Source organism: Penicillium diatomitis (genome assembly GCF_028827545.1).
Source record: "Penicillium diatomitis strain IBT 30728 chromosome Unknown utg000005l_segment0_segment0, whole genome shotgun sequence".
Lineage (NCBI taxonomy): Eukaryota > Fungi > Ascomycota > Eurotiomycetes > Eurotiales > Aspergillaceae > Penicillium > Penicillium diatomitis.
This window is the reverse complement of record NW_026623177.1, coordinates 1241214-1264968: the sequence shown is the minus strand read 5'-3', so window position 1 is coordinate 1264968 and position 23755 is coordinate 1241214. Positions and strand designations below refer to the sequence as shown.

General features: G+C 53.2%; 6 protein-coding genes across 6 annotated transcripts; 3 read left to right on the top strand and 3 right to left on the bottom strand.

Moving 5' to 3' along the window:
* Positions 1–1828: 1828 nt before the first annotated feature.
* Positions 1829–2147, top strand: N7539_005067 (uncharacterized protein; the record flags this gene model as incomplete). The annotated part of the gene is made up of 2 exons (XM_056934669.1): positions 1829–1978; positions 2079–2147. 2 exons carry the CDS (start codon positions 1829–1831, stop codon positions 2145–2147), a joined length of 219 nt encoding a protein of 72 aa, XP_056789863.1.
* Positions 2148–3723: 1576 nt separating this feature from the next.
* Positions 3724–5464, bottom strand: egl3 (putative extracellular endoglucanase/cellulase; the record flags this gene model as incomplete). Its single annotated transcript, XM_056934668.1, has 5 exons — positions 3724–4667; positions 4732–4829; positions 4890–4954; positions 5035–5246; positions 5323–5464. 5 exons carry the CDS (start codon positions 5462–5464, stop codon positions 3724–3726), a joined length of 1461 nt encoding a protein of 486 aa, XP_056789862.1.
* Positions 5465–6942: 1478 nt separating this feature from the next.
* On the bottom strand, positions 6943–7940 carry N7539_005065 (NRDE family protein; the record flags this gene model as incomplete). The annotated part of the gene is made up of 2 exons (XM_056934667.1): positions 6943–7821; positions 7875–7940. The coding sequence occupies 2 exons, from the start codon at positions 7938–7940 to the stop codon at positions 6943–6945; spliced, it is 945 nt and encodes a 314-aa protein (XP_056789861.1).
* Positions 7941–8774: 834 nt separating this feature from the next.
* N7539_005064 (HVA22/TB2/DP1 family protein) lies at positions 8775–9929 on the top strand (the record flags this gene model as incomplete). The annotated part of the gene is made up of 3 exons (XM_056934666.1): positions 8775–8803; positions 8887–9036; positions 9113–9929. 3 exons carry the CDS (start codon positions 8775–8777, stop codon positions 9927–9929), a joined length of 996 nt encoding a protein of 331 aa, XP_056789860.1.
* Positions 9930–12784: 2855 nt separating this feature from the next.
* N7539_005063 (putative eukaryotic translation initiation factor subunit eIF-4F) lies at positions 12785–18005 on the top strand (the record flags this gene model as incomplete). The annotated part of the gene is made up of 6 exons (XM_056934665.1): positions 12785–13429; positions 13643–16616; positions 16691–17124; positions 17212–17295; positions 17370–17755; positions 17861–18005. 6 exons carry the CDS (start codon positions 12785–12787, stop codon positions 18003–18005), a joined length of 4668 nt encoding a protein of 1555 aa, XP_056789859.1.
* A 1292-nt stretch (positions 18006–19297) lies between these two features.
* On the bottom strand, positions 19298–20875 carry N7539_005062 (universal stress protein; the record flags this gene model as incomplete). Its single annotated transcript, XM_056934664.1, has 3 exons — positions 19298–20020; positions 20083–20473; positions 20547–20875. The coding sequence occupies 3 exons, from the start codon at positions 20873–20875 to the stop codon at positions 19298–19300; spliced, it is 1443 nt and encodes a 480-aa protein (XP_056789858.1).
* Between the last annotated feature and the right edge of the window lie 2880 nt (positions 20876–23755).

Sequence of the window (23755 nt, the reverse complement as noted above, 5' to 3'; positions counted from 1 at the left end):
CAGTGCAGTTCGGGAGTGTTGTTGCTGCGTACGTAAGACAGGCGCAGGCGCAGTCGCTTGATCCACACAGTCTCAACACTCAACATCTCCGGCATGCACGTCAGCCCCGTGACCCCACCATCCGGTCAGGGAGGGTCCGCCAAGGGTCTTGGCACCAATCGGCCGGTACGAAGCTGTACGGCTAGGGCTGAGGGCCAGTCACGAGGCCCCATCGAGGCATCGACATCAACACGTACTGTATTGAACATTTGAAGCTTGTAAGTTACTTACCTCGACGACTCAGGTACGGGCATGGAGTCATGGACTACGTCGAATCTTGTACGTGACCTTCTGACTGTGGGCGTGACCACGGAGTGACCACTGACCACTGACTAGTATTCCTGACCCCCGTTGTATTGAAATGCTTGGGAGTTCCAGGGTCAGCCTCCAGCTGTCACGGGTGACGGCACAAGCTTCCACTTGAAACTCAGGAGGAAATCTCAGATCCTTCATGGGCACAGTACTTACTACTTTGTTACTTAGTACTTAGTACTTACTGTATAGTACTCAGTAGTTACTAGTTAGTACTTATTAGTTATGACCATAAAGATATATTTACATAATTTTTTTTATTTGTACCAATGACCCTCCACAGACAGTGCAGTATGAAAATGGACTGTCTGAGGAAATTCATGGTCAACTATGACTGGTGCCTGCAAGTAAATAAAAATAGTGTTTCATCCCGTAGATGCAATCTGAAGTAACCAAGAGATGGAACTGAGCCACCACAGTGACCACACTACCACAGCCCTACCAGTCATGTACGAGGGTGCCGTTTCCAAAATTCGAGGCTTGTCTTGCTCGACTTCGGGCTAAGCCTTGTTGCGGGGGCGGTGTATTACACGTCATCAAGCTGTACGACGACTCGGACACAATAACACAGTGCGCTATGTATTTTTGAGTATTCATGGTTTCGATGAGTTCTCAAAAGGGTTAGTTTTCTTGTTTCTGGCGGAACTCCGCCGCGGATTACCCGAGCCTGTTAGCGAGAGCCTGAAGGTGTCCGTAGGCAGCACCATTTTGGCTTTGTCTGCTGGGATTCTCTTCACCCGGCGACCGCTGGAATCCTGGTCTCCTGGTCGGCACAGTCAGCATCTAGTACTGCAGGAGGAAAGCTAATGCCTGCGCATACCGGCGCGTAGGAAACATCGACGGTCCAAGGTTGCCGATCATCGAAAGGATGAAGTCTATTCTTATTTTATTTTTTTTTCGCAGGTAAATATCATTAGAAATGGTCATTTGTCACCTGTTCAGATCAACACCGGCGTGAAACGTTCCCCGCAATAGAAAGTTAGAAACAACTTAACATGCAATGGATGGATACGTACAGTAGTAATTTAGTAACAGTACTACTACAGCCGATGCTTCAAAGGTACTCCGAACTTTCCGATGTAGGACGCTTCTTCAGGACCGTGGCGGTGTCTCGGACTGTCCGCTTTGTACTGGGCGTCTGTGGAAAGCGGACACGGGAAATGGGTACGGCTGTACAGCCTGTAAGGTTTAGTGTACCGGGACGGGGACTCTAATACTCTTCCGTATCAGTCCCCACTTTTCATGATTTACCATTTTTAGGTGCCTGATCGGCTCAGCCCTCCAGCTGATAGCCTCTTTCTCGATCCTTCCTACTTAAGGTTACCCTCCAGTCCTCCTTCTGCGTCCCAGTCTCTTCATTCTTCCCACGGCCTTCTCTCCACAGTCTTTCTTCCATCTACGATAAACCCTCCAGACCCTTGTTGCGCAAACCAGTCCACCACCTCCGCCATCTCCAAACTCTCTTTCCAATATCAACATGTTCAACTTCAACCTCTTCAAGTCCGCCCCCGCTGAGTCCCAGTCTCAGTCCCAGGAGGGCGCCTGGAACCCCAACACCGTTGCTATGCAGCAGCCTTCCAGCCCCGCGGCTCCTTCCGCGGACGGAAACGTTGTCTCCCAACAGCCTGTACGTGAATTTTACGTCCCCCTCTCCACTCCCGTCGGTCTTGGTCGACCTCGTTTCTACAAGGTACAATCCTGAAGCTGACATACGACATGATTATCAGACTGGCCAGGAGGAGATGTCGATGCAGCTCCGTGGTGGTGGTGGCGGTGGTCTCTGCTGTGGCATGTGAGTAGCGCAGCCCTTGTTTTTTTGACACTTTCAACCCTCTTACATCGGATTCACAATTAACCTCGTTTCTCCCCCACAGTTGCGCCGGTCTTGCCTGCTTCGAGTGCTGTGAAATTTGTTGCTAAAGGGCCCCGACCCTTTGACCAAACTTCCTGCTCTTGTCTCGTCCATGAGCCATGATGTGAAAAGGCACCCTCTGGACTTATCGTGATGTCTGATGGGATTCGAGTCGAGCCGAATTGTCATTCTCTCTCGGGAGATAACTCTCGGAGAAACGATCGCTGTCTACTAGTATCGCTGTTTTACTGCTTGTTTCCTATCCCTGTTTATTACCTTGTTAGATCATATTTTGTTCGCGATATACCCAATGGCAATCACGCAATTATACAGTGCATCGTCTTGTTCACCGTTTTGAGTAGAGCGCTATCATACTGAAGAAGCAGCGGAAATCAAGTTGGCTCTTCCCGTCTGATGCACCATCGAAGCTTACCTATCTTAGTTTTGCCCCGGGCGTACAATGGACCGTGACGAGGCGGATTGTTCACCGGTCATCTAGAACCTTGCCACTGCTCAATCAGAGACTCTCTATCTCCGGCAAATCTGTAGAGTCTCTCGACTCCCGAACCACCCACCTGCAGGCACCCAACACTCATGGAATCGATGAATCTGCACTACGCTCCATCAAACATCGACAAACAGCCCAGTCCCGTCCAGGTCAATCCCGAGTATCCACGTGGGAACCAAGCGATGGACGCGAGCTCAATCATATTCGCAGAGGCCCAGAGGCCGTGTCAACCTCGCGCCATTTGCCCAGGTGCAGGTCCCGTTGACGGACTTACGTGAGGACTAGTCAGGTGAGCAGAGCGAAACGACGGCCCGTGATCTTGCCCGAAGCGAATATGCTTTCGCAGACATCGGGGCCGGGGTTCGCTTTTCCGGTAGAAGTCGGCTCCTGATGGAGATAGTAGTGTACTTGGTTAGTAGGTAGTAGGTAGTAGGTAGTAGGTAGTAGGTAGTAAGTAGGTAGTAGGTAGTAGGTAGTAGGTAGTAGGTAGTAGGTAGTAGGTAGTAGGTAGTAGGTAGTAAGTAGGTAGTAGGTAGTAGGTAGTAGGTAGTAGGTACTAGGTACTAGGTGGCCGCTTCATGTGCTACGAGGATCCTTCCGAGAATCTAGCCACTACAGAGTACAGACAGTTTGGTGAAAACTTATTAGACTCGAGGATCAAGTCCGATGAACGTGGATTGAAATCGAAAAGACTGGTAGAAGGGAAGTGAAGAGGAAGGAAAGAAAGAAAGAATTGTGTACAAACTTCAAAGACCTTCCCCAAAGGAGAAGTCTTCTAGAAGAGAAGAAGGTAGAGAGGGAAGAAAAATAAGGAGTAATGTAAAAGGTTGGAGAAACTGAAAAAATATCCCCAAACCATAGGAATCAATCACGCTAGAATCTCATCAATCCGCTTGGCTTTTCTGTTGTTTCGTTCAAGATAAACACGAATTATAAAAAGCAACCCCAAGCTTTGTCTCTCGTCCGTCGGAAAGTCAAGTCGGGCTGGGGCTATTTCCCGCAGCGCTCTCGCTTACAGGCACTGGGAGTAGTAAGGATTCTGCACAACACACTTGAGGCCGCTCGCGCAGGTGGTGGAGCCGGTGTAGTGCATACCACCACACTGGTACCAGCGAGCGACAGTGTCGCCGCCGGTGGAGGCGGGCTGAGTGGCAGCGGGCTGGGTGGTAGCGGGCTCGGTGGCAGCAGGTGCAGTAGTAACGGGCTTAGCGCTGCAGGCGGACTTCTTGGGGGCGGGCTGGGTGGTCAAGGTTGAGGCGGCAGGAGCAGTGGTGGCAGAGGTGACAGAAGGAGCAGGGGCCGCATTCTGAGCCGGCTCGGTGGAGATGGGCTTGGAGATAGGGGCGGCGGTGGTGGTGATCTGGACGGGGGCCTTGGTGGTGGAGGGAGCAGAGGAGCCGGTGTTGTCAACGGAGGCAGCGGAACCGCTGGGGAAGTACTTCTTCAGGATAGGGAGGTAGGCAGCGTAGGCGGGACCATCGGTGGGCTCGAGGGAGTACATGTAGGATCCCCACCAGGGACCGGCAGACCACCAAGAAGCACCCATCCAGACATCGGAGTTCTCCTGCATGTAGGAGAGCATGTCACTGACGGCAGACTCGCAGACGGAGTTGGCACCACCGGCGAACTCGCCAACGAAACCCTTCTTGTTGTTGCTCTTGAGCCAAGCGGTGGCGGACTTGAGACGCTCGCTACCGATGGTGGCGCTGACACAGGACTCGGAGGTACCGGACTTGTCACCGTCAAGGTATTGGTGCATCTCGTAGACGATCTTGCCCTGAGGGTCGGTCAGACCCTTCATGTTGTCGTTGTTGTCAGTCCAAGACCAGGCACCGGTCCAGGCGTTACCCTCGACGAAGATGTACTGGGACTTGGCGCCGGCGGCACGGATACCGTCAATGGCGGCCTGGTTCAGGTTGAGGACGAGGGTCTGATCCATATCGTGGTACTCGTTGTCTAGAACCCGTGGTCAGTCGAACAATGCTCTCAGCAGGACATCATGCGTCGGGTCACGACTTACTGGTGTCGAAGATGACCTTGTCGTTAGAGACGAACTCGCCAGCAACCTTCTTCCACCAGGCCTTGAAGTCATCGGTGGAGGAAATGATGTTACCGCCACTGTTGATGAGAAGTTAGTATCTTGCGTTCACGAATACGTTGGAGGTTCACCACACATACTATCGGCCATAGTTGTGGGGGTCAAGGACAGCATAGGCACCGCTCTTGGTGACGGTCTCGACGGTCTAGACAAAACACGATTGATTAGCAGCTGTCTGGATGAACGTGGTTTGGGGGGGCCATTGCTCGAGATCTAATTACTCACAGACTTGAGAGAAGCCAAGTAAGTGGCGTCGAAGGAGCCAGTAATGCTGCCGGGCACGAGACGCTCCATCAGGAAGGGGATACGGAAGACGTTCATACCCGCGTCACGGAGGGTCTGGATCTTCGAAGCAACGGGCCAAGTGTAGTCCTTGCCGAGAGTTCCGGGGATGTTTCCAGGACCGAACTCCGCACCGGATTCGCTGACACCGAACCCTAGAGTTTGTTCCTGTCAACATGCCGCTCAAGCAGATGGTTCGGGGGTGTCGCTGGTGTGTATCTTAGGACTTACAGGTGAAGCCGTTGGCACGCTTCTCAACGCTACGCTTGGTAGTGCTGATCTCGCGGCCATTGGGAATAATCTCGCGGCCACTCGGGTAAGCGACGGCCATACCAGCAGCGCTGGCGGCCAGAACCATGTTGGTGAATTTCATCTTGAAGGGTATTTGGAAAGAGAGAGACTGATTGAGTTGGTCAAAAGAATGTATATGCAAACCTGACTGATGTCGAGATGCAAGAGAAAGCGAAGGAAAAGAAGGACTAGATCAAGAAACCGGTCTTGATACTGGAATGAAAGAGGGTGGGAGTGAATGAAAGAGGGAAAAAAAAAGAGGGCGCCATGAAACCACTTGGCCCTGCCGTATTATATAGTTCGACATGCTGGTCAGGTAAGATGAGAGGGGGGATGTCGGCGTCACACTGGGCTAGACAACAAGTTCGCCTCGGGCTAGCGAGACATCTGATACACGGAGTGGGTTTCTCGCTCAGCATTTCGTTCGTGAGCCCCGATGGAACAACCACCACCTGTTCTGGACCGTGATGGTAGGTCTCCAGGCACAAGCCTAGTCTTGCTGACACGCAAAGAACGGACGAGTCCGACTGCCTTTGGTCGGGTTGTCTGGTCGCCACGGAGCCACTGATTCCACTGATTCCAGCACGACGAGACCGGATGACCGGACCAGGCCAGTGGGACTGGATATGGTCCTGACCATCAACCATGATCAATCTAATTTTCCATCACCCAGTGTGCCCGATGGGGACTAGCCATGTCGCCGTTAAGCCATAGTTTAATACGCTAGTCTGGGGGGATCACGATAGTGGCGGGCGCACCGTTAAGGCATGAGCCTGTGATGATGAAGGACGGTGTGGAAAAGCGTGGACGGTGTGGACCCGACTGGTCTGCCCAGCACGCAGCTCCCAGGGGCTCCCAAACGATCTCACGATCAAACCCAGGGGGCCATGGCAGGACTGAAGTCACTAGCGGAAGAATGTCAGCCAAATTTTCTCCGGTTCATGGGAGCAAGAGTAGGAGCAAGAGTCGAGGTTTCGGTATCTCTTCCCAGACGGGTATTACCGAGCAGTCAAGAAATGATTCAGGGTGCGCCATAAATGAACGGACGTTCAAGCTGAAACGCGGCGGGTCCAGGAGCAGCGCGGTTGGTGAAGGGCGCTCTCACGCTTAGCCGGATACGTCTCGGAAGATTCCATGCGAGGGAAAATCAACTTCCAAGTCAAATTGGCAATCGATAGCCGGAATCAGATGGGGTCGGTCGTGAGCTGATTACACTTTACGGCGGGCACCAGCACGGAGAGCGGATAAAATCCAAGTCAATTGTGGAGTAGGCATCTGTACTGACTGAAGACTGTGGAGGAATTGGCAGCTAAGCCTCATCACTGCTGCTGGGCCCGTGAAAACGCAACCGATATGATGGTCTAATCAAACATCAAGCCTTAGAGACTAGACTGGCAGGTAATAATATCAGACTCCAAGAAGATCAATCTCATGCAAGATTCGTGATATCATCGTCATCATCATCATCATCATTATCATCATCATCATCATCATCATGTTGAATCTCTAAAGTTTGGACCAGGACCACTCTGTGATGGAGTCGACCTGGCCGGCTAATTGCTATTGCTCGATGTGAAACTCAAAGGACCGATCGCCCGTCCCGGTAGGCACGGCCTGTGCATTGTTGTCGTATAGAGTTCGCTCAAAGTACCGAACTCGACCATCGGGCCGAGCTAGCAGAATTGTCTGCTTCTGTGTCCCATACGGCCCGGACAGATAGTCCTGGACCCGAGGTTGTTTCGTTTCGTCTTCCACGCGGGCAGCAGCAACTCCTGCTGCTGGATCAATCTCGTCATCCTGCCCGAGCTTAGGGACGAAAATGCTGTGTCGGAGATGTGCAATGTACTCTTCGACGCTCGCTCCCTCCGGCAAGCGTGGCAGGGAGTCGGTACTCAACACTCCGAGAAGTCGTGACAAAAGGGCCTCTTCGTCCTCTTGGGCCTGCGCATGATCCTTGATGGCACGCTCCATAAGCTGCTCGCCATTGAGAATCTTCGGCCAAGTGCGGTCATCGAAGCTGGTGTTGCTAAGCCCCCGGGTTTGGTTCTTCTCGGCGGCAACCCAGGTGATTTGGTCCAAATCCGTGGACCGATTGGAGACAATCGCCAAAGGCTCACTCAGTCGGCCACAAAGCAGGCTGAACCCACCGACTTGCTTGGTGGCTGGGCTGGCGACCATGTCTCGCACAAAGTCGAGGGTGGTCTGGTTCTGCTCCGGGGCTCCGGTGAGCCAGCTGTTGACGATGCGACCGCGGCTTTGCACACCGACAGCCTGGGCACAGTGATCTTCGCGAAAATTGGTGAGCACCGCTACTTTGCCCTGTTTAGTGACGCCCATCCATGTGCCGTGGTCTTCTCGCGCCATGTCGCGCGACCCGAGGACAAACGAAGCCGGCTCTGGCCACCAATCGACCGATGAGGTCGGCCGTCGAAGGAATTCCTATCGATGGTCAGAACACGCAAGGTCGGCAGATACCAAGTTGCAACACATACATCACGGTTGTCAATCACAATGAGTGAATACGCAGGGTGTGCGGTCGAGACCAATGCGATACACATCTTCGGTAGATCCGAGGCTCTGTCGGTTGATCTCAGCGGATGCGGGGAAGTATGCAACGGTCGCAGGGGCTGGAGAGGGTGTGAGGGGAATGATTAATTGAAGGAAAGAAGTGATCTTGATCTCAATGCGATAAGCTTGAATGTCAGGTTGCAGTGGCGAGGAGGAAAGAGGACAAAAGTGTCGCCAAGTAAACAAGCGAGATTGAAAGAAATGGTGAATCACCACCCATACGTCTCGGCCGATGAATTGTTTTGGCCTAATGCTCCTGATGCCCAAGCCGCAGCCGGCTTATAGATGGTGTATGCAGCTCGCAGTCGAATCAGGAACCATGCAACACAATCTCGTGGTCCGCCCTCTTTGATTTCGAGGACCGAGGGCAACGACTGACTTTTCGTTCAGCGCCTTCATGGATCAATCCTCCACGAAGAACACTGCGGAGACGGGCCCGAGGAATAGCCCAGTCTCGTGACGTCAATACGAGCCGTGGACTCGCGGCCAGCAAGAAGCATGACCGTTCTCGGAATGGTTCCAGAAATGAATGGGACCTGATCGCAAAGTCTCCACCGCTCGGTCAGCTCGAGTACTGCCTATGCACTTGCCTCGGATGTGTTCTTTCATTCCACACACGTCCCATCGGTTCGACAAGGAGCGAAGGTCTCGATCACAGATCGCATGTTGGTCTGACAAGTGGGATACTCAAGCCGCTGCGTACCTCGTTTTGCGTTGCGGGTGGATCGCTGAGCTGGCTTATCGACCGCCGCACCGGATTGTCAAACCCCTCTGAAGCTCCGCTATCCCGCAAATTTTGAGCTTGAAGCTCGCAACCGCCCATCATGTTTGGCATATTTGCGGACTTGTTGTCGTGAGTCATTGACAATATCCCATACTAATAACAAAACACAGTTGAAGATACAACTCAACTTCTAAACACTTATTCCTGCGCAGCTCTGTGATCACAATCCTCTTCCCTATCTTCGCCTCCTACAAGGCATTACGCTCTGCGGATCCCTCCCAGTTAGCACCATGGCTGATGTACTGGGTGGTGCTGTCTGTCCTACTACTGGCCGAATCGTGGACAGTGTTCATTATCGGGTGGTACGACCTGAATCGCACAAGCGACTCCCCCAAAGGTTGTTTCCTACGGCTGACGCGGACTGACTGTCATCTATAGGTTCCCGTTCTATAGCTGGATTCGACTCATCTTCCTTTGTTATCTGGTCCTCCCCCAGACCCAGGGCGCTCGCATGTTATATCAAGAATACGTCGATCCGTTCCTGTTCCATCACGAACAGGAGATTGAGGAATTCATCGGTCGGTCGCACGAACAGGCCAAGGCGCTCGGGCTGCAGTATTTCTACAAAGCTATCGACTTGATTCGGGAGAAAGTCATGGGCCTCCCGCCTCAACAACCGGCGCCTCCACCACCACCACCAGCAGCTTCGGGCCCGGCGGCCTACGCGCAGTCCCTGTTGTCTCGTTTCAACCTCCCCACCGCTGGTGCTGCCTCCGCGGCCGGCACCCCGACGGGTGCATCGGCCCCATCTCACGACTGGTACTCGGTCCTCGGCGCGGCATTGGGATCGGTCACCGCTGCGGGCAAGCCCCGTGAAGTGCACGAGGAGCAGTTGTCGGCCAGTGGCACCCTGCTTCAACGGAAGTTGCAAACCATGTCCGGGGAGGAGAAGGCCAGTTATATATCGCGGCAACGGGAGGTCCTGGATTATCTGCGATCCACATTGAGCCGTGAAGAACAAGCACTGGGTCGCGAGGAGACCGAACACGATGGACTTGCCTACGGGGCACCTCTCCGAAAGAACCCTAGCGATACCTCCTTTGATGTGCTCGACGATGAAGACCTGGTGAACCGCCCAGGTGCTAGCCGGACCAGCAGTCGTTGGACATCGGGCTGGCTCGGTGGTGAGCGTGACTCGTCTGGCTCCTCCGGCGGACCTGATCACGCTCGTTCATCCGGGTACGAACGCTACTGAAATGGTGTCTTGGTCTTTTGACTGTGCAAACGGCTTCTGTACCTTAGAGAATGCAAATCAAATACGTTCAAGAATGACTGTCCCGGACATGGCGGTCGTCTCAATTTCAGTGTCCTGAGAGATGGACACACGGCGGCTCAGTCGCACTGAAGCACGTGCCAGGAACTATGGGTAGTACCAATAGTAAGTAAGCATCGTATTCAGTGTAGGGAGTGAGGCACTGCACGGGCGTGTGTACTCTGGATTATCAATGGCCTTGTGAGACGATATGCTTGTCAGTTACATCAGTCGTTGACCTCGAATATCTCCTTCCAGACTTGTCTTCGAATCTCCGCCCTTGCGCACACAGCCCATCTGATCTCTTACTCGTGTTTCCTCTGTTGAGCCGACCTGTGGCTCTTCTGACCTGTCCTGCTTACACGGAGATGGCAGAATGGGGGAACGCATGGGCATCTGCAAGGCGGGGGCATAGCCGGGACTGACTTGCAGAGACTACTATTCCAACTCTCTCAGTCCTGCACCCCTGGTTGAGCATGGAAGTAGGACAGACTGAGGGATTATCAACGTGATTTGCCTGTAGTTCCTGAACCAAACTCCTTGAGCCTTCATCATCCATTCTACTCTCCTTGGCGTTGCATGTTTGGGCAAGGGATACCGAATTATTGTCGTTCAACGCTCGGCATCCCTAGGATGAATAACTCGGAGGTGGGCGCTATGCAGGACCTTTGTTCATCCGCCACAGTGTCAGCAGCGTAGATTCATTGAGGAAGAGTATTGAACCTGTGTACGTGGTTCGCCGACATGCTCTGTTTGCCCGGGTTGGCCCCCATGGACAGGACTCGATTGGATTGACTCGGGCATCACGCATGCGGACCCTGGTTTGCCCGATGGTATATTCCCTTCTCTGAGTCAATTGCCTCCAGCTCCCGTCGCAGCTCCAAACAGTGGCGACACTGGCGAGAACCCCCCCCCCCCCCCCAATCCTCAGAGAGGAACATTGCAGGGGGAGCTCCGACGACAACTGAATGCGGTAAGATTTTACGACGTGGATCGTGGAAACAAATAGACGCAAGACCATGTTGAGTAAACATGAGATGTACACGAGATGGTAAGTTATCAAGTATGGTAGAAGCCACATAATGTAGTAGGACAGAGAAGCTGAGAGCTACCACTCCCAGTCTCCGCCATTCTTCAACGGATGGAAATCCGGGCAAATGGATCTGCAGTAGCACAGTACCAAGTGCCCAGCTTGGCTGAGCTCGCCAAAGATCCTGTCTGTTATTGGCAAACGATGACCGATAGCCACGGGAGCCGGATCTACAGGAGCAAGAAATTGTCCATGATTCGATGCATCCGATGGAAGACTGATGTAACCAGAGCCTCCAGTCATGTTGTGCAACGCACATCATGACTACTAATTACATACTCACGAGGCGAGTGAAGAGTCCTTGCTCCTTTCATCCTCAAGCCCCTAGCACGATGCGTGAATGGATGATGGTAAAGGCGGGTTTCAAACACGAGATATAGATATTGGATGATGGTCTTGAATGTCTTCTGCCTAGAATTCGATACCTCAGGTAGAGAGAGTTATGCGTAATTGCGTATCACTCGGCAGTGGCAAACCCGAGTCAGTGATACTTCGAATGAATCGTACCCGACGCTACAAAGGAGAGATACAAAGGACCGTGGGCCGTTCCACTGCTCGATTGTTTTCTGATTGTTCTCTCTCGAGAGTGTCTCTAGTGTCCAATCGCACACTGCACTTCGATCCAGCCCATAAATCAGGCATGGTAGGCGCTTTCGCTTTGACTGTGAATGCGCAAGGGTAGTCCCATCGCGAGAATCTCACTGTAGTAGTAACAATAACTGCCACTGCACCACAGCTTACAAGAAGACTCGATCCGACCTTGATGTTTAGATCGAGTGTCCGAAACGAAAGATCATCCTTCCGTGGTCTCAACTGTAAGATTGACAAACAACAACGTCAACAACAACAATAACAACGTTCCTGCAGGCTTAAACCATAGATCAAGTACTTAGACCAAAGCCGCCAGCTTCGTGTTAGGATCGAAAGTGCCTATGTCATGGTGGCGGCGATTGTTGGTTCGTTACTCGATACCGTACCCGTTCAATTGTAATCATCGTCTCTCCTTGGAACCCGCCCTCCTCCACCCTGGGCTGCCTCATCCTTTTCCTCTTGGGAAATCCCCCCCCCCCCCCCCCCCCATATCTTCTCCCAGTTGTCAACCTCGACTTCTGTTGCAAACAAGGTCTTGCTACCCTCACCTCCAGAAGACCTCTCTCTTCTCTTCCTCCCTCGGTAAGTGTGCGCTCCAGACCAGCCCGTTCGCGTGGCTTCTTCGATCGCCCCAAGTCTTCCCGGAATTCTACTGGAAACTTTTTTTTTGCCTTTCCCTCTGCCTACCCGAAACAACATTTTTCCAGCACTGTGGATTTTTTCCCCTTCCCACACATCCCCGAACTTGGAATTCTTCCACTTTCTCAACCCTCCCAACAACTCTACCCCGGTTCGCGCGCGCTGCATCTTCTTTGCTGCGCCCTCCGGTCTGGTCATTTCATTCACTTGAATTTGACGTCTTCTTGTCTCTAGCTCTGGGATTTCTCGTGATCTCCCCTTTCGCAGATCTCAAGGTTTGGATGTGGTCGCCTCAAGCTCCATCCGCAGCTTGACATCACCTCGTACCGTCACTTCTCCGTCGACTCGACCTTCCTCGCGCCGAGAAAAAGACGAGAACCTCACACCTTCAGGACTCGCCCTACCCGCCATTCCTGTTTAAAAGTTCTCCTTTGAAAGCCGCCTCTCTACGCATCTGCCGTGGATACCCACCCCTCTAATGACCTCGAACCCTCCTCAGTCGGGCGTTCAATCAGGACAGAGCACCGCTACCTCCGCCACTACGTCCGCGCCCGCCCCTGCGACTGCTCCTGCAGCCAAGTCGTACGCCAACGCGACGAAGAAGTCCACCACGGACTCCTCCTCCCCTCCCGTCACCGTGGGTGGCTCGACGCAACATGGGAAGTCGAGCTCGGTTTCTCCAGTGAACGGCAAACCCATGCAAAACCAATCGACTCCGCAGCAGGCTCAGTCTGGAGTGACCATCGTCAATGGCGCTCCTGCGGCCGCTGCTGCGAACGCTCAGAATGACCACTCCCGCAAACCCTCAGTGACCATCACATCTGCTGGTGCTTCTGGATACATCCCCAACGGTGGTGCGGCCAGCCGCGCGAACTCCCTGCAATTCGGATTTGCCAACCAACAGAGCTCTCCTCATATGGGAAACCCCGCCGTCCTGGCCCCCTCGCAGCCTCAGTCTGGTCTCGGCGCTCCTGCGACCAATCCCCGAGTGACTTCGCCCCAGACCTCCCCCTCACCCATCCCGCAGCCTGCCTCCAGTGGTGGACGTCCCCCTTCGACCTACCAGGCCCAGGGTAATGTGCCAAACTTTGGCAGCTTTGGAGAGAATGCCAGCGACAACAACGTAAGTCTTTTGTATCCTTTTCTCCTATTCTCCCAAGATCTTCACGTGTCAGGATGTTTGTCTTCGTGATTGCCCACGGAAGAACGAATGTCCGTCGCAGAGGAAGAGCACACAATCACGGAAAAAATAATCACGCGCCTAGAGATGCCGATGAGTGTAGCTCGCGCTCGTATTCCTCTCTTTCCTTTTCACACTCCCCAACCTTCTCGTCAGCTCACAGAAATGTCTCAGCAGGCTCCTCTGGGTCCTGGTCAACAGCATGTCCGTCGTGAATCTTCGCAGTCCACCCATAGCGATATGAGTGCCCACGTCAGCGGTGCATCCGGCCGTGGTGGCTACCCTCCCCAAGGTGGCCGTGGTCGTGGATACTCGCAGTCTGGTTATCAAGGAGGACAGATGCCTTACTCTCCCGGTCCCAGCTTCCGTCAGACTCCTAACCAGCCCCGTGGCGGTCCTAACATGGGCCCTCAGTTCCACGGTCCTAACCAAGGTCGTCCAATGCCTCCGTTCCCTAACTCGCCTCACCAAGCCAACCGCAGCCCGGCGCTCGCCAACGCACACCCTACTACGCCGCAAATGAATCAAGTCCCCATGGCCCACCCGCAGATGCCACCTCAGCCCTATCCCGGCTACGGACAGCATATGGGCCCCCAATCTGTGAGATTCCCACCTACCACCCAACTGCCCCCCAGACCTCCCCGGCCAGATGATCATGGCTTCCGCGGTTCCCAGCGCGGTCCCAATCGTGGCTGGCACAACCGTGGCGTCGACCGTGACTCTCGAGGCGGCGGCTTCAACTCTCGCGGCAGCCGTCGTCGAGTGGAAGATTTGCCCAGCTGGAGAAATACCCAAGTAACAACCCGAGAGAATGCCGCCGCGCTTACTATGTCCATGCCTAATTTGGCTCCAGAAAGTGGTCAATTTGAGCAATATCTAACAATGATTCGTGATCAGGGCTTCCCTCCTTACGACCCCAACTACTACAACTACCCTGGCTACAACATGCAGAACATGCAGTACATGACTCCCCCATCGCCTCAACCTCGCCCAGGCATGCCTTTCAATCCCCAGGCGCCGTACATGCAAGCACAGTATCCCGTGCAGCCTCCCCCTCAGTCGACCCCTCTTTCACGAACCCCCTCTCAGGTGTCAACTGAACGTCCTGGCTCCAGCCTGGGTCACGCTGCACCTGCGGGTCCCGCAGGAGCTGCTCATGCTCACACAGGCAGTCGATCTGCTAACAGCCCAGCTCCTGTGAAGCCACACTTCGTAATTCCCTCTGCTAAGCGCAGCCCTGTCATCATTAAGGACCCCAACAGCGGTAGCGTTAAGACCTTTGACAAGAATCCCGCCTCGCCTGCCCGTGCCACTCCTTCCCCTGTGAAGGTGGCTACTCCTGTCGCAACTCCTCCCCCTCGCACTGCCAGTGCCTCTGATCACTCTCGCACTGAGAGCAAGGCTGGTAATGCTCAAACGGATGAGGAGAAGAAGCAGGCCTTGAAGGACGCGGTCCGCCAGAAGATCTTGGATGACGAGGCGGCACAGAAGCGTAAGGAAGAAGAGGCATCCCGGAAGAGCGCGGAGCCCGCCAAGCCCGCCGTTGCAGAGCCCGCTGAGGTCATGGCCGCGGAGAAGCCTGCGGAGAAGCCCGCTGCAGAGACCAAGTCGGAGGAGCAGAAGATAGAGGACTCTGTCGCGTCCGCCCGTGCTGCTGTGGAGGACCTGAGTTTGAAAGAGAAGGCTGCGCCAGCTGAGGAGCCCAAGAAAGAGGCCGTCTCAGCCCCCGCCGCCGCTGCCGATGACGACGACGAGATCGACTACGATGCCATCGAGCGGGAGATGGCCGAGATCGAAGCCAAGGAGCGTGCAGCTGAAGAGGATTACAAGCGTAAAAAGCAGGCTCAAAAGGAGGAGGCGGAGCGCAAGCAGCGCGAGGAGCAAGAGCAGTACGAGATCAACATGAAGAAGGCCGAGCGGGAGGCTGAAGAGCGAGAGGCCGCGAAGGAGGCCGCCCGCGCCAAAGGTGACAACGCCGAGGATGAGGCTAACCGCAAAGAGCGTGAGGACTTGTTTGCGTCCCTCAAGAAGGGCGGATTCTCTGCTACTGAAATTTCCACCCCCGCCGACTCCGGTGTTGTGACTCCAGTTTCATCCGACATGGGTCCTCCTGCTAAGCCAGCCAGCGCAGCTGGTAAAAAAGCCGCTGGTCTCAAGATCGATACTCAGAAGGAAACTCCTCAACCTAGTGCCGCTATGAACTCCCTTCAGAATGCCAAGTTCCTCGAAGATCTCAGCAAGGTCACTTATCCCGCCTCCGTGAAGGCTCCCGATGCCTCCCTCAACGCCAACTCCCCCGCTGGCCGTCGCTTCCACTATGACCGGGAGTTCTTGCTCCAGTTCCAGTCTATTTACAAGGACAAGATTTCCGTTGACTGGGATGCTCGCATTCGTGACACCATCGGCGACAGCGAGTCCTCCTCTCGACCTCAGTCTGCCCGCACCCCCAGCATGGGTGGTCGCAATCCCTCCCACAAGGGGGGGCTTGGTGGTTTCCCTGCCATGATGGGTAGCTTCGCTCAGACCTCTCGCCCTGGTGTCTCCTCTGTGAACTCGTCCATGGGTAACCGCAACGCCTCTGCCTTTGGTTCTATGGGTCGTCCTGGTATGCCGGGCATGACAGGCTCCTTCCGTAATAACTCGTCTCCCATGCCTCCTCGTGTTCCCTCTAGCAAGGGTGGCCCTGGAAGCAAGCGTGGTAAGGGTGGCAAGAAGGAGGAAGACACCAACAAGGCCATGCCTCTGACTGCCGGTATGGAGCTCAAGGCTCTGCAGCAATCAGCCACTGGCTGGAAGCCTCGCAGCCTTGTTGCCCCCAATGCTGGTCCCGCCCCTGGTGGGGAGGGCCATATGGCTCCTGATGTTGTGCAACGTAAGGTGAAGGCTGCGCTGAACAAGATGACTCCTGAGAAATTCGACCGCATTTCCAGCCAGATTCTGGACATTGTGTCCCAATCCAAGGACGAGTCCGATGGTCGCACCCTTCGCCAGGTCATCCAGCTTACTTTCGAGAAAGCAACTGATGAGGCTCATTGGGCTCCTATGTACGCCAAGTTCTGCAAGAGCATGCTCGAGAGCATGAGCCCTGAGATCAAGGATGAGAATATTCGCGACAAGTTCGGCAATATCGGTACGCTTTACACATGTACCCCTTTTTTGACTCTATATTCAGAAGCAAACGCTAACTTTCCCTGTCAAAAATAGTCACCGGTGGCTCACTGTTCCGCAAATACCTTCTCAACCGTTGTCAAGAAGAGTTCGAACGCGGCTGGAAGGTCAACCTCCCGCCCAAGCCTGAGGGCTCCACCCAGGATGACGTCGCTATGCTGTCCGATGAGTACTACATCGCCGCTGCTGCCAAGCGTCGCGGTCTTGGTCTCGTCAAGTTCATCGGTGAGCTCTACAAGCTGGGCATGTTGACTGAGCGCATCATGCACGAGTGTACCAAGCGACTGCTCGACTTTGAAGGTGTGCCCGAGGAAGCTGAGGTCGAGTCTCTGTGCAACTTGCTGCGTACCATTGGTGCCAGTCTGGACGCATCCGAGAAGGGTCCTGCTATGATGGATGCCTACTTCGCCCGTATTAACCTCATGATGGAGATGCCGGGTCTGCCCAGCCGTCTCAAGTTCATGCTCATGGTATGTTGATTCCTCGTCAAAAATCTACCAAGTCGTCCGTCTACTTGCCGGAATTGCCAGCTAACCTCTTTTCTTCCCACTCTTCAGGATATTGTTGATCTGCGTTCCCAGCGATGGAAGTCCAAGGACGCCGATAAGGGTCCCAAGACCATCCAGCAGATTCGTGAGGAGGTACGTTCTGAACTTTTTCACCGATTTATGAATATAGTTTCTCAATCCCAATCATGGACTAACACGGTCTGCAGGCGGCTCGTGCGCAGGCCGAGGCTGAGCAAGAGCGCCAACGTCAACAAGCGAACCGTGGTGGCGGTGGTGGTCGCCCTGCTATGGGCCGTGGCGATGCCCGTGGCTTTGGTTACGGTAACCAGGCTCCTCCTCCTGACTTTGCTTCGAGCAAGGTTGGTAGTGACGACCTGCGCCGTCTGCGGGCCACCCGTAACACCAACCAGCCGATGTCCTTCGGCCCATCCAGTCTGCTTGGTTCCCGCAGCAGCAGCGGACGTAAGGGGCTTGGCCCTGGTGGCAACTTGGTTCGCGGTAGCGATGACAGCGCTGCCAGCAGCCGCACTGGTACTCCTCCTGCTGGCAAGAAGGAGGATAAGGAAGCCGCTTCCTCAATTAACGCCTTCAGGTAAGCCGTCTCTTCCAGATGTCTTTCCAGTGAGAAACGACTGCATTTTGCGATGCACTTTGGACGCCATGCTAACGTGGGGGATTTCCTTCCTTTCTCATGTAGTGCCCTTGCCAGCTTGGAAGATCGTGACAACATGGCAACATCGCCTCCTTCCAACCCGACTTCGCCTATGCTCACGAAGTCCCAGCCTGCTTCGTCCGAGCGCCGCCCCTCCAAGACTCCCACCGAGGGTGAAAACGCAGCATAGTTCCTGATACCTAGGTGCCTTTAATGATCAACGTTCTTCCAATGTTTTTCTTGTTCCACCCAAAAGATTTCTTGTTTCTCAGCCATGTCTCATCGACGTGCTTCTCGCTACGTCACATCCTCGCTTTTTCCCGGCCCCTCCTTCATGTTGCTCTCCCATTGCAGCTTCGGCCTTTTGTTCTTTCCCCCTCTTCCCATTCCACTTCATTTCCAGATAGCCGTCCTAAACTTGCATTCCCCCGACTGGTCGGTTGTTCGTGATGACTATTCTCCCAACCCACTTCCCATATTCTCCGTTCTCGATTATTCTACCAATCCCCCATTTCCGCGCTCCCCGCCTTTGCGGTCGAGCCGCTTTCAGTGTGTACAATCTTCAAACGACTTTATTTTCCAATGATCTCCTTCCTACTCTTCATTTTCCCTAAATACGTTCTGCCCAAACATCGAGTTGTAGGAGGGAATGGAGTCCAATGCCATGGTCAAGTCCCTGACGTAGCCTCCTCCTTATGGAACCCTTTGAAAAATTCGCACAAAGTTTGGAATGATTGCCATTTTCCGATGCCGGATTGAGGTTTATTTTCGGGCTGGTCCAAAACATGTGATTCAACAAGGACGTCTTCAAAAGTTTGAAAAGGCAAGATTAGAAAAAATTAAAAATTCAAGACGTTCCAACTGTAAATGCATAACTAGCTACTGTAGCTAACGTTCCAAATGGATGGGAAAAGTCTATTCACCCTATCTATATCGTACTAGGTACGTTGTACTCGCGGTGTGTCTTATGTTGTCGTAATGCAAAATTATGATACGAACATGATGCTTATGAACCTCAAGTCTGCCAGCGGTGTGAGCACTTCCTTTTATCTCCTTGATGGGCGAAATCTCGATGAATCGGGAATAAGTTCTTTTGGACGGCCTCGGTTACGCCCTTGAATATTGGGGTGGAGATACGATTTTGATTGATAGACGTGCAAGAAATGATATATGTAGGCATAAATGTGTTGGAGGACTCAAGAAAGACTCGATGCTGCCTCACCTGCGACACCTGACAGAATCTCAAAGATCAAACGCTAGCGACAAATATTTGGGGTATCTCTGATGTGATGTTGTGGATGGGTGCAACGGCATTTGAACACGAAAACGATACGGTAAGACAGCAGTCCATCAACAGCTCAGATGAGGATGCGAAGGGGATATGATAGCGGGGGAGCAAGTGAGAAGCAAATAACCCCCCCCCCCCCGGGGGCTAGTATGCAAAGGCGAAAGATGGCTTATCGAGATGTTGAAGCTAAAGCATCAATCCGCATTGACCTCTTGCCTCTCACCCGCTTCGTCGGAGATCTTCACCACGGGTATCGGTGGCACCTTGGTGTCCGTCTCGGTCTGAGAACTTTCCGAAACGGAGTTAATTTGGCCCTCATCTCTGCTTGGTGTCTCCGACTCTTCGGATGAGTCCGGTTCTGGAGACGAGGAGCGCGATCGCGGCTGTGGCCGCGGCGACGATGGCCGTCGCGGGGGTCTGCTATCTATCACATTCTCTTCAGAACTCGCAGGGCTACCACCCAAGGGGCTGCTCATGACGACTGAATCAAGAGAATAAGGGACCGGTGGTGAGGGCTCTGAATCATCGGTACTGAGACTGCTTCGATCAGACACAGAAAGGGAGCTTCTCGAATGATTGCGTGAATATGACGGTGGCAGTCCCAGCGCCTCGGCAACCGCAGCCTCCTCGTCTGGCAGCTTGAGAATGCCTCGATCTGTACTGGGACTGGGGTCGAAGACTCGAATACCGCGTTTTTGACTCAACTCCAAGAGGTGATTGTAGCTCCGGCGACCAGGATCCGCACGACGCTTCTTCTTTTTCTTCTCGCGCTTCAGGGACGGTCGAACGACAATGACCGGAATAGGGGAATGCTGGACACAGTACTTTGAAACAGAACCGGGAAGAAGACTATGAACGCCTTGGAGGTTTCGGCCTCGCGTTCCGACGATGAGCATCACAGGCGCATAGATCCGGATCTTCATGATGTCAGTGATCCGCTCGAAGGACAGCAAATTCAACAGCTTTGTCGCATGCTCACCATTCTTTGTATAATCTCCTCCACCTTTCCGACCACCAACTCCAAGACCAAACTGATCGCCTTTTCGTTCTGGCTGTTCTTCTGGATGACCTGCTCGAACAGTCGTTCTGCCTCTCGTCGATAGTTCCCCTCCTCAATTCCAGCATCACTCGCCATGCGGGAGTCTTTTTCTACCGCACGGAGACAAACAATTTCATCGCCATCATCAACCAACTCATCTACCAGCCAATTGAGAGCAAAGTCGGAGTAGTCATTCTGATCTGTTCCGCATAGAAAGGTTCGACTTCGTCGGGTGCTCTGATAGCCTTTGTGCTTATAGTTGAGGGTCAACGAAAAGTCCGCCGCATCCCGATTGTCAAACGTGTTGAATGAAACGCCTCGTTCGTAGGTCCTATCATGAGTCAGAAATTTTGAATTGCAGCGTCGCAAAAAGCCATCTCTTCTTGTGATGGTATTTGACATACTTTGGCGGTGGTGGTGAGGGCCCTCGACTAGCTGGTAAATGGCGCGATTCTCTTTCCACGTCCATGTCCCTCGCCGGCATTTCTCCGTAGAAAAGGCGCTTGCCCTTGGTGCTGCTGGAGCGGCTCGGTAGCTGTGTCTCTGCGTTGCTGACATTGAATTGGATGGATCGTCGGCGTGGGCTTTCGCTTCGTGCGTGAGTTCTGGAAGCGATACCCGGTTGGTGTGTAGGTGCAGCGACAGCGGTGGAGGAAGCTTGTGAGAGGTTCAAACTAAGGTCTGACCTCTGGTCGGAGCTGGTACTAGATCTGGGAGAGCTTTTTGCAGACATGGTTGCGATTGGGGCGAGCGGCTACCCAGTGGCTTCGGGATAAGAATCGGTGGCGATGGAGGCAAGAGATGCGGTACTGATGTCTCTCAAAGAATGCTCTGTTTAGTGATATGTTTGAGCAGAGGATATGTCGCAAGACTTGGGAGTCACATGCGCCCAGCACGCCAGCAGCGGGATGTTGAAGCAGACTTTCGATTTGTCGTCAGATCATGGACGATGGAAGCGAGGCTCAGAGCAAGAGGGAAGGAAAGCGGGGCACTTGAAAGCTAGTGATGCACAGACTTCAGGTACCACAAGCTGTAGTTCAGTTCATTTAATTTTGCAGGGGGTGGGATATCTCTCAGAATGTGATTACAGAAGCTTTGATCTGAGGCTCAGTTCAAAAAGATTGAGGTGTGAAGAGAAGCTACCGTAGATGATCAGACCAGTGACGCTTCCGGCGAGGGGACTGGACTCGAAGTCGTTGGCGGTCAAGATGTAAGGTTATCGATAGGGGCTGTCAGGTGATACGTGCCACAATCTTCACATGCTGTGCCTTGCAATCATTGGGCTCTGACTGCCCACTGAATTTTACGGCGGATGTGTCAGCCTCGTCGGGCGGTCAGATGCGGGACATGGTGGACCCCGTGCAGATCATTCTGATCCTCCGATAGTCGCCGATCAAGATGGATGAGTGAGCCCTTGGCTATCTCTGCTCCGCATCGGGTAAACGCCTGTATCCGGCGGTACGTGCTAGACTCATCAAGTCCTGTGGCTTTTTCAACAAGACCTACTAAATCAGAGGGAGGGGGGATCAAGGCAAAGAATGCAAGATCTTATGTTGCTGTGATGGAGAAGTGGCGACATACAGGCCAGTCGTGAGCGATTCAGTTATGCGACCTTATTCACAAGGTAACTTGGTCGCTTGTTCTATCTGGAAGGACCGCCGCGTATATGAAAAAAGACCGAGTCAATCTGCATCCTCCTTTACTGCAAACAGATTTCTTGATCATATGACTTCAACATTCCGATTCATAGTCGGGAGTGCCTATGAGTAACGTGCTCCATGGACTTCAATAGTTGTGATCTGGCTTCCTGTCAAAGGGTCACATTCTAGCCTCCGATCTTCCATCATGTGGCTGTCTATCTAAGAATCAGCTCATGAACAAATTCGCCTTTCATACAAATACAGAGGTATCGCTCACTTCCTCCATTCGCCTGGTACATAGTACATAGTTGCTTACTATCTGATTTGACAGGGCTCCAATCACAATCACTCGTAATCACCCGTGCGTAGGCTTAATGATCTATGCTCAGCAATGTTCATAAACTAGTATGATTTCCAAGGACAAGAAGAAGACATAACTCAATGTGGCTGCGGGTCTGAGAGGACCAAAAGACAAAACAAAATCTGCTACAGGCAATGCGCTATGATATCAATTGAAAAAAGAGACTTACAAGACGAGCTCTTATTGACTATCTTGTGTATGAACTCATAGACAGTAGTAATAGTAGTGCACAACTGCACAACTGCACATCGTACAGATTCTCGACTATCCCTCGACTGATCGACCTTTATTCCGAACTTCAACCGAACATGATCTCAGAACAGGTAGGGGGTACAGTCAGGCCGGCCTTGATGGTTTCTTCTTGCCCATTTACTAGCTCACAGCACTCGGAAGTGAGTCGTATCCATCTAGCCGAAGACACCCTCGACAATGAACCTCGCAGAGCAAGGCACAACTATCTCTGGTTGAGTCAACACCGGGCAAATAGACACACACCCTAACAACTCGTGGACAGACCCATCACTCACAAGAGTCGCAACCTACTCAATCCGGCTGGCTCCAGTTTTGCCGTCCCCACCAGGGCATCTCCAGTCCTGAATTCACAGTCCACATCCATTGCACATTAGAATACTCAGATAACTTGAGCTGGATGGTAGCGCTTGCCTTGAGAGCTTCTATACTTTCCACACCCCCACGACGAGCATCTTCTGAGCAAATCCCTCTAGCACGGGCCCTGCCCTGCACGCTCTGGTGGACACTCACAGTACCACCACTCGGCCTTGTCAGTATTCAGTGTTTACTGTTTACTACTAACTAGTGCCTACTTACTCCGCAGTACGTACAGTAGTGATATGCCCCGCACTAGTACGAGTGCGCCAAACTCTAGGAAGACGCAGGAGTTAGTGTGACTCCCCGAAACCGGCAATGAGCCATAGTAAATTGAGCACGCTGTACGTTAGCATGGAGCAGCTCAACCCACTACGGGCCGACTATGCCGATTTAGCCGCGATGATCAGCACGCACTATCGTTTCCTTTTGGAGGGGTCACCATGTCGACCTTGTTTTCATGCAGCCATGATAATCTAGCGGTCTGTCCGGCGCCGGGTTTGGAAATGTCCAGTCCATCCTCCACAGCGGGCGAGGTATCCGTGGACCGTCAGTACTTGTGGTTATGTATGACTTCGCTATCTTGAATTTTCGTATGGGCCATGGCTTGAACGAGAAAGCTCCCCTCAGTTCGCGTGCCTGTGATTTCTAAACGATTCGTCGCTGACCTCAGACCATTCCCTCAGCCGAGTGTATGTATTCGATACGCATAGTGCATAGTCATACAACCCAGGGAACCCCGCAAATATCAATTCTCCTCCTCTCTATGCTCATTACACAGTGATTGCAGAAGTGTACAAGGGTTCACCATGGAGCTACCTTGAAGAAATGGGGGTTTGGGCGCGACGAGACCATTCCAGAAAGAGGAGGGGAGGCGCTCGGGCCATTGATTCCACCATTGCTGAGCTGTAGTAATGGGTCACATGCGTCCGTATCGCGGGTTCGAAAGGTTGACATGGGGACTCCTCGGGGTCGGGAGGTGCATACGTTGGTACAGTGGTACACT